This window comes from Brachycentrus maculatus, unplaced genomic scaffold (genome assembly GCF_059751285.1).
Source record: "Brachycentrus maculatus isolate JH-2025_06_01 unplaced genomic scaffold, ASM5975128v1 h1tg000257l, whole genome shotgun sequence".
In the NCBI taxonomy this organism is placed as follows: Eukaryota; Metazoa; Arthropoda; class Insecta; order Trichoptera; family Brachycentridae; genus Brachycentrus; species Brachycentrus maculatus.
The window spans coordinates 427,130-440,690 of record NW_028281008.1 but is presented as its reverse complement, the minus strand read 5'-3'; the positions used below and the strand labels follow the sequence as shown (position 1 = coordinate 440,690).

Here is a 13,561-nt window from a genome sequence, read left to right as displayed (position 1 = left end):
GATCATCGTACATTGCGACTGCCATAATAATGATGGCCTGGAGTATCACATACCACTCCTGGCTGACATTTGTGCTTCTCTTATGGGCTAATGTTATTTGGATGGTACAAGACCAGAGAGGGTTCACTCTGCGCTCCAGTCCAGTCTTGGTGACATACGCGCAAATCTTACTCATTATCCAGTATATTTATGGAATGAATCTCAAAGAGGATGAGCTGCCTTCGCAGGCAAAGGTAATCACCTTGATTTAGTAATTTGTGAGTTCATTCTCTTCTCTACTTGTTCACCCCCATCCGAGTATCAAAACAACTATTGATTATTCTCCCTGCATTCTTTAGTCATAAAAATATCTGTATGAAGGCTGTTGAGTGCCCCAAAGTTCAGTCCTAGGTCCTTTTTTTATATTTATGTATTAATTTTAAATCAAACACAGATTTTTTGAGTCTACTAAGTTGTATTTTACTAACAAAAACACATAAAAAATTAATATTGTGACAATTGTTTCGCCTTGTTAGGGCATCATCAATGTCTTCATCAGAGTGACATTTATTTTATAATGCCCTAACAAGGCGAAACAATTGTCACAATATTATTTTTATGTGTTTTTGTTAATAAAATACAACTAAGTAGACTCAAAAAATCTGTGCTTGATTAAAAATTAATACATAAATTAAAACGGAGTTCTACAAATTAAACACCAAATCAATAAATCCTCTTTTATACCCTGATTTTACATCCTACTGCAAGCTTCTTCTCCCTATCATCTTCTCTGGCCAACATATCCCGGTTGTTATAAGGAGGAATCTATTTAATATCCCTAATTTGGCAATTCAGCGGTTCGCCATATCTATCATAAAGATTCAGTATCATTGTTTGGTTGTTTTGGTTTCAGGATATAAACTTGGCGCAAGTAGGATTCGAGCACCGAGCATACCTGCCCTTCTTGCCGTTGCTCGTGAAGTCTCTGTACACCATCATGTTCTGGGTCACCTTGCGTCAGCTCATGCAGGAGCGACGAGAGAAGAGACAGTCCACGGCACTGGCCGACATGGTGGCTCCCCTGCAAGTGACCGTCGGTCCCGCTACAGCTGGTAAACATTCAAACATTCAACATTTTATTCTTTTAATCTGACTCATTTTAAAATATCCCTTAAAAAAATCTGTGGAAAAGTTATGTTTAATGAAGTTAAAAATGAAGAAATTACAAACGTGTGGATAAGATCGGTGTAATTGAAAAGCTATGAAAGGGTCCCTAAAACTTGAGTAAGTAGTATTAGGGCAAACCGAATGAGTTGAGAAGAACTTAAAACTACTTTCAATCTATTTTAAATCCAAGTTTTTTTCCAGTTCTCGAAGAAGATCAAAATATGCAAACATCTCCGCTGCTGAAGAAACTTGGAGAAGTAGTGAAAGGATTTTTGACAAAGTTTTGGATATGTGTTGTGGCAACCATGTTGTTTGTAATAGGAATTACCGGAGAACGGATGACAGTCTTCCGGATCATGTACATGGCACTGTTCCTTATTTTCATCCTCACCTTCCAGGTAAGATCAAATGTTTAACAGTCAATATATTATATACAGTTTTTCTGTTAGGATAGTGTCGAGGATATCAACTCATTGACGACAACTCGTTGAGGGTCAGCCTGAGTTTGGATAATCTTGAAACAACATAACACAATGTCTCAATGGTCTCATTTAGTACCAAAGACAATTTAAGAATCTCTATTCAATTACTCACTTAATCAAACTGCACCAATAATTTAGTGGACTGCATAATAAATAAGTTTTCACCTAGATATTCAGGATTTGGTGAAACTCATGCATTATTTAGTTATGGAGAACAAACCCATCAATCATATTTATGTGATAGGTTAATTTGCCAACTACATAATACTAACTGTAACTGAACTGTAGGGTGTTTGTGAGAAGGGGGAGGGTGTATAATGGAGTACAGGAAAAGTGTTGCCATCCTGAGCAGTCAAATTCACCACTCATTTTTGCCAAAACGATGATGTATATATAGTATAACACTATTTGCTTCATTTTCATTTCAGATCTCGAGACAAGCTTGGAGAAAAATGATGTATGGATTTTGGGTGACAGTAATTGTTTATTCAATGTTAATTCTTGTTTTGGTTTATACTTATCAATTTGATGACTTCCCAATGTTCTGGGAGAAATACCTCCACATATCAAAAACATTGTGAGTAAACAGTATTGAATCATTTTCCCTCCAGGTCTTCCTTAATGTTGGATAATAATATGTATCATTCTTTGTTTTTCAGACAACTGGATATTGGTTTAGAGCGTTACGAAACCAAGGAATTATTTTTGCGATTATTAACACCGACGCTGTTCCTTATTTTAACAGTTATTCAACTACACTACTTCCATAAAGAGTTTTTGGCTGTATCACATATCAAAAGCAGGTTTGTTTGATAAAATCTCATCTTTTAAAGGTTATTACATTATTTTGTTTTTCTATATTAGTCAGCTTAGTTTATGTTTGTTGCAATGAGGTCTGAAGGTTCCGGAAGGATGCAAATGACACAGAATAATAACTCTAGTACATAGTAATTCATATTTGTAATATTTTTCGTGAATGTGTACCTTCCCTGTCTAAATTGAAGACAGAAAGTTTGAATTTTTGTTTCCATTGCCTATAGGAGTAGCAGTATGGCTCGCCAGGATTCTCAAGGACCTCACTCAATAGCATCTTCCATGATGGGAGGGAGTACACTCCCTCCTCCGACGCCCAGAGAAATTACAGTAATTTTCAATTATTATTTTTAGATTCTAAACATATAAGCCACTTTTTAGTTAACAAGTTTAGTAAAAGAAAAAGTATGTTTTTATATTATATATTTACTATAAATTGTTACTTAAAAAATGGGAAATTTGTACCATTAAACAAAAACTCACTATTGTGGGGCTGTTTTATTCACGAAAACTCACTCCCGAACAGGTTAATCATTACTCACCCTTAAGACTATTATAATACATATGCCTACAAATACTCCTGCCATCTCCTATCAGAACTTGTCTATGATCAGAACTATCAGAGATAGAGATGTGGTACTCTTTCCAAATCAGTAACCATTGATCAGCCATTTTACTCCGCTTCTTTCCTTTAAAAAAAAAACCTCCAAAATTACGAAATGTTATCAAAACCAGAACACAAAAATTCTTTGATTATTAATACACCCTGATGAGAGAAAGAAAAAAAATATTTTTTACTAATGGCAAATTGTGTCCATTTAATTTTACTTACAGGCTCAAGATAGTTTGGAAATGGATGTAAACGCAAAACACGACCGAGAACTTTCGAATGTGGGAAGTCCGACTCATCTCAGTTCTAAAATGGATTTCGCCACTTGGCTCAGCAAATTACAGAAAATTGTGTTCAGTTTTCTGCATACAATGTTGGACTTGGTCTTCCTTTTCCTAGAATTACATCTCATCAAAATAATCATGTTCTCTACCATGCTTCTCTGTGTTCTCGATGTGAGTACTCATTATTTATGTATTTACTTAACCCGAAATAAACAAATATTTTGAATTCATCATTATGTAATATGTACCTTTGTGTAACAATTAGTAGAGTTGTAGTTTCCCGGTACTATCATGGCTTTCGGATTCAAGCTCCTACTCTGCTATGACTTCCTAATAAGCCATGCTGATTTTTACCTCACTTTATAAATGTGTCAGTAAATATACAAATTTAATTTATTGTCAATTATAATTTTTAATCTGGGCAGACCTATATTTCTGTAGACTGTAGATATCTGTGGGGAGAATAGATAATGTTCTTATTGTAATGTTTTCCTTGTCAACTTCCAGGTGTGTGCGGTCCATCTGATATTTGTGCTGCTGGTGTCCATCGGATTACTGTTCAGTACAAGAATACAACTCGGTTTAATTCATTTTATATCAGCAGCGATTTGTGTTTTGTTGCTCTGTAAAATGATTTATCAAATTGAATACATTGAACATGCGTCATATGCCGTAAATTGCACAGTAAGTTTTATGGAACATATACATTACTACCATCACGCCGCTTCCCTGTACAGAACGCCAGAGAGGATAGAATCCCACATTCGTCTGTCCTGCCATACACTCCTAGCTTCATGTATATACCATAAGCTTTTGACACGACATACACATGTACAATATATTTTAGTGTCATTTTCTTTGCAACGAGATAGCGGTGTAATGGTGTAGTAATAATAATAGTAGAGTCTTTTTAGTCCGACACTTTCTAAGATAGACGTGTTCAAAAGATATCAAAACCTTCAGTATTTGTATTACTTTATTATACAATTCGATGATATTGAAGATTCATTTTTAAATATGAATGTTAATCTACTTGCATTGTCTTTGGTATAGAGTTAAACTTAACAAAATATCAGTTTGAGTTCCAGAATACTACGAATGCCACTGATGTGACAAAAGATTTGACCTTCAACAATGCAGAGTGGTTGGGATTCAAAAAAACTGGCAACGGAGTGACTTTGCCAAAATTGGTGAAGGGATACATCGGGCTCATCATTATTATTACCATAAGAGCTATTGTAGAGTTTAGGCAATCAGTCAACAGGTAAATAATAACTTTCCTTATATTTATTACATATTTTACTTTCAATTAACGTTGAATTTGCATGCCAAATTCATCGATCACAAAAGAGAGTCACTTATATATTTTTTTATTCTTGCAAAGTATATTTACGAATGTCTTTCTATATTTTTTGTTAGGTATAATAAGCATGACCCTACTATTCGACCACACCTCATGTTTCCCAAAGTTACCAGAGTCGATGCTGATAAGGATGTCAAGCATTTCTTCCAGTATCTATTTAACTATGGATTTTACAAATTCGGTGTTGAGGTATGTCTTTTTTTTTAATTCACTGCTGTATGTAAGTCGTAAATAAAAACACTTGTTTTTTACCACTTGAGTGGTAAAAAACGAAAAGTTGTGTCGAAAACTATACAATACATACTATTGCAATATTAACACACAGTCCTGAAATATTGCAATTCTGAATGTTGTATGGTGCAGGAACTGCCAAAACGCAGTGGGTATTATGGAAGACAGTAGCAACCTTAGCTAGTTTGTAAGATGATATTGGGTCACTATCGGCAGATCTGCCTGATGTGTCTGGTGGGCGTGATCGGGTCGCGCATGGACGTGTGGGCGGTGCTGTACAGCTGCTGGCTGTGCGTGCTGTGGTGCAGCAGCCGGGAGCGCCTGGCGCGCCTGTGGAAGTGGTTCGTGGGCTTCATCGTGGTGGTGCTGCCCATCCAGTACGTGCTGGTGGTCGGCTTGCTGCCGCAGCTCTGTGTGCAGTATCCCTGGATGAGCTCCAACGAGGTAACCACTTATTCTATTACCACGCGTTGCTGTGACCCGTATACTCATATCGTGAACAACTAACAAAATGTGACATAATTACATTGAATAAATGTTATCAGTATCTGAATGGCTGTTGATTGCAAGATTTACCATATTAAATTTGGTGCCAATTAGCACATAGTAACTAAGTTGATGTCAAGGATATGCAAATATGTTTTCTGATAATATGATCAATGATACCGTGTAGTAGGCATGTAATGAAAAATTAGGCACATATTTTTATAGTCATCGAATTAATTACAAGTTATTGTTGATTCAATTGCAGGGATTATCATCACCATGATACCTCCTTTGCCGGGCCTTTAATTGCTCCTGATGATAACTCGTGCATATAACGGCATTATATCCAAAAACAAGTAACCAAGTATCAAAAATAAAAAAATAAAACTATTTGCATGTTTATTGGATGCATTTTTGACAAGTAATTATACAAAATCAGCAGATATAATGATTGAATAACTTGATTGTTATAGATATTGCAACGCACCCGAGATTGGATGATGCTGCCAGACCCCACGCACCCTCCTTACGCCATCAAGCTGATTTGTGACTTGATCCTGTTGATATTCTGTTCTCGCCAGTCTCTCGTGTTCCGCATTGAAAGGAGACACGGGGACACGTACAAAGGCGGCTGCAACACGGACACTATTCCAGAAAATTGGGAATCCCAAGACTTCCATAATCCTGTGCCAGATTTTGTAACTTACATAAGGTAATTTCGTCATAGTAGGTTTTAAAAAATGTACAGTTTTATTTTTAATTTTAGAATTGGTCCAACCGTATAGATTTGATATCATCTTCTGGACAATATCTCCAGAACGAAATTTAGCAAACCATCTTTAGCTAACACAAACACTTGCAGAGCATTACTATCTATGTAGATATATAATTTTTCATGTTCGTAATATGCCAGAAGGTTTATTACTAGCATTTTTTATATGTTTCATTTCACGGATGTGTTTTTCACTGTTTTGTACTTAAGCTAACTCTCAATTTACTGGGATTAGATCAATGAGAAAGCAGATTGTTCCGGGTGTATCGTATTTCGAAAATCACTTAAAATGTAGGTTAATTATTTTTGGAAATCCACATTTCTTGGTGGCCAAACATGTCGTTGAAAGCACGAACTTTTACGTAATTATGCTGTTTTAATTGTGGTGAAATAATTGTTAAAATCATGCAGTTACTTAGTTCTAATTTTTGCACATTTTCAACACCCTTCAGTCAATCGAAAGTCTGTTTTTTTTTTTTTTTTAACAATTTACTACGGCAACATTAGTGTCGGCATTGCCTTCGCACAGTTTCTCAAAATACCCTAATACCCTAAAGTAATAAAATCATAAATATGTCAAATAACTTGTATACTTAACTAATTTAGTACTTGTGCTACCATTTGTAACATTACTCAAAATGCCATTTATAGCAACGACCATACATACATAATATGTACATATTTTGTTTTCCACAGATCTTGGTTGGACATAATAAAAAGAATGACTCTCCTGGGTTCCTTGTGGGTAACGTTAGCCATCATGTTCTTAACCGGAACTAACCGGGTCAACCTTTTCTCCATGGGCTATCTCATCGGTTCTTTCGTCTTCCTGTGGCAGGGAACGGATCTTTACCTCAGGCCGATAAAAAGCACGCTGAAATGGTGACCGCACCTTTTTATATATGCATATTTTCAAATACCATTTGGATAAATGTTTATCCGCGAACCATTGTGAACTTTATGGTGAAATTTTCAGGTGGAATTGGCTCTTAGGTTACAACGTCGCTGTCATTGTGATCAAAGCGACCCTTCAAATATTTGGTTGCATTTTCATAAAAGAGATGGCATATAATGCCTGTTGGCTCGTGCAGCTCTTAGGTATCGGTTGCATTGACAAATTTAGCGGCGGATCTTTGGGGACATTCATTAAAATGGCGGCTCCTGTATCTCAGGATCATGTAAGTCCTCCGCATTCATGAGCTGTGCTCATTTCCTATATCGCGGGATACTGGCAAAAAACGTTAACTCTAAAATCCTCGCTTGAATAATCCCTGTTATTTAAAGCTTTTAGCCTGAATAAAATACCCGCTAATAAACTTAAAGTTGAATTTACTTTTAAAACCACATAAATATGACGTTTCAAACTACTTGTATTTTGCCAATTTATAAAACATTGTAAACTTTATGATACTGCATCATTAAGTCAAAATTACATATTCTCAAGGAAACGTTTTTTGCCAGTACACCCACAATATATCTATTTAAAAAAAGTAAGGCAAAACAAAATAATGATAATTTTGGTTTACATTTTGAAGAATGTTTGATGTCACAAGGACTATTATTATTATTGACTTGAAAGCAATTATTTTACCCTGCATCAACCATACATATAACATATCTTATAGCGTGTATTTTGATAATCGTATACTTGTAATGATTATTACAAGAAATTTCAGGAGTGCCAAGTACCTCGAGAAGACATAGGATTGGCGTGGGACGGAGTTTGTTTCGGTTTCCTTCTGATGCAAAAGAGATTATTCAGAAGTCATTATTTCTTAAGAATAATCAATGAAAGTAAAGCTATTACAATACTGCAGTCGAGGTTAGCAATCGTATATTATATATAATCGCATGGAGCATTTACTTAGCGAGAAATATATTTGGGATATTTTATTTATTAAAATATTTCTAGAGGTGCCGAACTGATTGAAGAATTGAGAATCAAACAAATGTCTCTTCAAGAAGAACAAGAAAAGAAAATATTAGAGAAAATTAAGGTGAAAATGGATAGGATCAAAGCGAATCAACAAAAAATACAAGGACCGGCCTATAAAGATCCGACCAATCATTTCGTAGGTAAGAGATCGGCATCCTTTCCTTTTCAAGACTGTTTTTGTTAACCTATTTTATGATAAAGGTATTTTGTGAGCAATTATTCTCAACGGATAATTTATCGAGTATTAATTTATCAAGTATAATTTATCAAGTATTCAGCATTCTCAAAAATACAAGGACCGGCCTATAAAGATCCGACCAATCATTTCGTAGGTAAGAGATCGGCATCCTTTCCTTTTCAAGACTGTTTTTGTTAACCTATTTTATGATAAAGGTATTTTGTGAGCAATTATTCTCAACGGATAATTTATCGAGTATTAATTTATCAAGTATAATTTATCAAGTATTCAGCATTCTCAAAAATACAAGGACCGGCCTATAAAGATCCGACCAATCATTTCGTAGGTAAGAGATCGGCATCCTTTCCTTTTCAAGACTGTTTTTGTTAACCTATTTTATGATAAAGGTATTTTGTGAGCAATTATTCTCAACGGATAATTTATCGAGTATTAATTTATCAAGTATAATTTATCAAGTATTCAGCATTCTCAAAAATACAAGGACCGGCCTATAAAGATCCGACCAATCATTTCGTAGGTAAGAGATCGGCATCCTTTCCTTTTCAAGACTGTTTTTGTTAACCTATTTTATGATAAAGGTATTTTGTGAGCAATTATTCTCAACGGATAATTTATCGAGTATTAATTTATCAAGTATAATTTATCAAGTATTCAGCATTCTCAAAAATACAAGGACCGGCCTATAAAGATCCGACCAATCATTTCGTAGGTAAGAGATCGGCATCCTTTCCTTTTCAAGACTGTTTTTGTTAACCTATTTTATGATAAAGGTATTTTGTGAGCAATTATTCTCAACGGATAATTTATCGAGTATTAATTTATCAAGTATAATTTATCAAGTATTCAGCATTCTCAAAAATACAAGGACCGGCCTATAAAGATCCGACCAATCATTTCGTAGGTAAGAGATCGGCATCCTTTCCTTTTCAAGACTGTTTTTGTTAACCTATTTTATGATAAAGGTATTTTGTGAGCAATTATTCTCAACGGATAATTTATCGAGTATTAATTTATCAAGTATAATTTATCAAGTATTCAGCATTCTCAAAAATACAAGGACCGGCCTATAAAGATCCGACCAATCATTTCGTAGGTAAGAGATCGGCATCCTTTCCTTTTCAAGACTGTTTTTGTTAACCTATTTTATGATAAAGGTATTTTGTGAGCAATTATTCTCAACGGATAATTTATCGAGTATTAATTTATCAAGTATAATTTATCAAGTATAATTTATCAAGTATAATTTATCAAGTATTCAGCATTCGTAAAATGAAACCTTATTTGTAGTATGAAATGATAGAAAAATTTTACCTAAAAATGTAAAACAAATCATGCTGAATGTAATCTGTTTATTCTTCTTTCTTCCGCTCTTAAACTGTGCCGCTCTATGGTCATCATTAATATATAACGCTATTTCATCACTCTAAGACATTGCATCTTACAGAAGATTATATCGCAGCCTTCGTTCCGACCTCATCTCTTACTTATTATAATTACTTTATAAACTTATATTTATTGATACAACAAGTATAACACCTTGAACAAAGCACTTATTTTGAAATTGATGTTCATTTAGTGTCATTTGAGGTTATATTCACATGGCAATGTAGTGGATGTTTTTTTTTGTAAGATGCAATTCATTCCTCGCCCGAAAAATCATCAGTACATTGTCGTACAAACTAAGTCATAATTTTATATTGTTTAAAAACTTAAAATTAGCATGCAGATTTGTCACTTGTGTGTTTATTAGTATTACAATTTTCTCTCGTCTAAGTCTCGGTTGAAAAATAATATACTCTATACTGTCTGGTCTCATCTCTGTGCGTGTATTCATTTGTATTTTTCCGCTTCCCTAACATTTCTGAATCCTCACTAAAATAACGTCAGAGGACGCGTCGGACATGAAGAGCAGCCTGAAGCGGAGCGGGTCCAACGCCAGCGAGTGCTGCGTGCGCACGCCGGCGGGCGGCTACCAGACGCCGGCGGGCGGCTACCACACGCCCATCAGCGAGGAGGGCTCCCCGCAGCGCGCGCGCTCGCCCGCGCCGCCCTCGCCCTTCTCCGCGCTCAACACCGTGTCGCTGGACGCCTACCTGGAGCCGCGCCGCATCTCCTTCGGCTCGCCGCCCTCCTCGGAGCTCAACCCGCGCGCGCGCTCGCCCTCCGAGTCCTACCCGGTCTTCTCCCCGCCCGCGCTGCGCCGCCCGCCCGCGCTCGCCTACACGCCGCGCCACTCGCTCGTCTCCTTCTCGGCCCTGTCGCACCACACATGTAACGGGCCCCCCTTCTAATGCATCCAGTGGACAGTAACGCCGCATCTGTACATACAAACCGACTCCTTAACTTAACACTTTTCTACGTTTGTACATTAGCAAGCTTGGTGCTACGTAGCCATTCACGGATTGAGGATGATCATTTTGTAAACCCCATCTAACAAAGGTATTTTAAATATATATTTCTTTTATTAATTGTTAAGATAATAATTATCCATATATAGAGTCTGTACCAGCTCTTTCACTCGTAGTAGTAGTAGCCAGATAGTGTTTACATGATTATCATCTTCATACCTTTTATGTCTCCAAACAACCTACTTCACTTAATGTGATGTAAATATTTTATCACCTAACTTGTGGGAAAAAAGTGTTTTTATAACGAAATATAAATACATATATAAAACAAGCATGATAATGAATGAGTCGGGGGTTTTCTTAATACCTTTTTTTCTGTATAATCTAAAGATTATATAAATACGATCGTACAATACCATCAGGAAAAGCAGGTGGGAACATATTTATAAATATAATATGATGTCTTCATGTTTACTTTTTCGTGAATTGTAAATGTTTACGCACATAATTTGTATAAAATCCACTGAATATAACGATGGCTTTGTAAATTTATGTTTAAAAAATATTGTATCAAATGTATAAAAGAAATAAAATTTTCAGTAGCCAATCAAATACTCGTATATTTGAAGATATGTATTGGATTGGATTTAATTTGTAACATTAACTTAACTTTATTAACTACTTCTAATTCATTTAAATGGGATGGTATAGATAAACAATCTTACATTAAATATTAATTAATAATTATAATTCTTTAAATTTATGCTCATAAACAAAACTGGTTTAGGAAATCGAATTGGAAAAAGTGCATTAAAAAAGCAGCATTTTTCTATTGGATATTAAAAATTATCTTAATTTTTACTTAATTTCATCCTGTCACCCTGGCTTGCAGTGTCATGCAATACGCATGTATCTTTTATAGCCCATTGTTTACAATGACGGATCTCATGTTTTTTTTTTTAATGGATTTATATCAAGAGCATCAATTGCATGCGGAAGTTAATGTTTCAACTATGTAGTATTGATAATCTTTGCTTTTATTTCCAATGACTAAAAATTATAACCAGTTGGTAATCTGTTGTCAGGAAGTTCAAACTTACCAACAAAAAAAAGTAATGAATATTTGAAGCGTCAAATGGAAGTAAAGTTAATGTTATCTTCACTACATAGTTAAAACAATAATTTCCACATATAATCCATGCTCAGATTGCTGTAAGAAGTATGTTGCTCTTTTTTTATCCAAATATTCTTAATATCACCATTATACACGGTTATGTATTTTTTAGCATTAATATGTTGTTTTTAGGTTTAATATTGACTTCTTCTGTGAATATATCCCAATGCTTTTTATGTTTATTATAGATCGTATTTTTCCCGGAAGTAGACCGATGTACCAAAAAAATCCACCGTCTGACTACAAAAATGGTAAACTTTGATAAAAAAAAACATTACCGCTTTGGCTTCTTAACAAGGTTGTGGTCTTATCGTAACAAAGCCATTTGAAATATTTCAGCTTTATTGAATAATTATTACTAATGGTTTTTGGTAAAATATGTTCTTTAATATTCATACTGTACATACATCTGATTTGAAATAATTTAGGTGGTTAGTTGATTTCCATCCACGTCTAAATGGTATTGAAAATGAAGGAACTGCATCTGGGTCAAGAGCTTTAACAGCATCCGAAATAATAATAAAATTGTACATATTTACCGTTTGTCATTATAGCATCTGAGAACCTTTAAAAAATGGGTACATATTTTTTTAATGTTTTATCTAGTCAAACTAATATATCGTCCCTTTTCAGGAAAAGTTTTAATAGAACAGTTAATTAACTAACAAACCCTATATTTACACTTCTTAACTTAACAAACAAATAAGTTGATTTTATGGTTTTTCTTCCTTCAGATTGCAGATGAAATATTTTACAAGTACATTAAGAAATATATTACAAAAATGCTCGACTACATATTACGTACACTAGCAAAATATTGTATATACTGTTATTTTTCCCAATTTTTTATTTATTCATTTAAACTTCATACAGAAAATAAATAAGTAGGTACATTGGCGGGCTTATTACTAAAAAGCAATATCTTCCAACCAACCAAAAACAGACTAGTGGTATTGATTAAAACGTTTGATACCATACGGTATGTATAGCTGTTTGCAATCAGAGGGGTAGATAGTACTTGAACATTAAAAAAAACATAAATTATGATGTTATTTGCCATATAAAATTTTATTTTGTGTGCAATAATTTACAACACCTAAAAATATAATATAAATTCCTTATCCATGTGACATCATTCGATATAATTTTAAGATTAATATAAAAAAAAATCTATATAATTTTCAGATTATGGGGACTACAATAAACCTTTTCAGATATTTTTTTTACAAAAACGATATGTTAATTAATGCAATTAGTATTCATATATATATGTATACATTTTGTGGGTATTAAAAAGCATGTCCTTTTTGTCAATAATTTTCTTTATATGTACTCAAAAAGTATGGAGAGGATACATTTTATTTTGATGCATTTTATTTAAAATGTCTATTTTACTATTCAATTGATGTTTATATGTAATATATTGTTATAAATGTTTTCCCATGTGAGATTTTATAAATTGTCTGAACTATACACAATCGCTCATTGTACATTTGCTTCATGTTGTCCTGTCTTTTATTATTATATTTTATCCAAATTGTGAATAGGATATTTTCACCGGCCGAGTATCGCCTAATTCTATATTTGAAAAAACTTAAACTTCAAAAAGGCGAGGCAGCAAATTATATTGTGTTGGTGTTATTTGACGCTATCAAATTATTTTTTGTCAATGCGTGACATCACATCATTTCAAGATTTTTTTTACTGGAATTAAGAT

At 34.3% G+C, this 13,561-nt stretch overlaps 1 protein-coding gene across 1 annotated transcript in view; it reads left to right on the top strand.

Annotated features, from left to right (window-relative positions):
• The window catches only part of Piezo (piezo type mechanosensitive ion channel component), a 73,100-nt gene that overhangs the window by 39,979 nt on the left and 19,560 nt on the right, over window positions 1-13,561 (top strand). The window contains exons 11-28 of the mRNA XM_088265707.1: window positions 2-233; window positions 893-1,091; window positions 1,348-1,544; window positions 2,057-2,205; window positions 2,288-2,431; window positions 2,669-2,771; window positions 3,276-3,506; window positions 3,843-4,019; window positions 4,412-4,599; window positions 4,755-4,887; window positions 5,146-5,373; window positions 5,889-6,127; window positions 6,884-7,069; window positions 7,164-7,365; window positions 7,864-8,009; window positions 8,100-8,263; window positions 10,210-10,600; window positions 11,977-12,095. Of these exons, the coding sequence (XP_088121833.1) occupies window positions 2-233; window positions 893-1,091; window positions 1,348-1,544; window positions 2,057-2,205; window positions 2,288-2,431; window positions 2,669-2,771; window positions 3,276-3,506; window positions 3,843-4,019; window positions 4,412-4,599; window positions 4,755-4,887; window positions 5,146-5,373; window positions 5,889-6,127; window positions 6,884-7,069; window positions 7,164-7,365; window positions 7,864-8,009; window positions 8,100-8,263; window positions 10,210-10,600; window positions 11,977-12,095 (3,428 nt within the window). The remainder of the gene's footprint in view (window position 1; window positions 234-892; window positions 1,092-1,347; window positions 1,545-2,056; window positions 2,206-2,287; window positions 2,432-2,668; window positions 2,772-3,275; window positions 3,507-3,842; window positions 4,020-4,411; window positions 4,600-4,754; window positions 4,888-5,145; window positions 5,374-5,888; window positions 6,128-6,883; window positions 7,070-7,163; window positions 7,366-7,863; window positions 8,010-8,099; window positions 8,264-10,209; window positions 10,601-11,976; window positions 12,096-13,561) is intronic.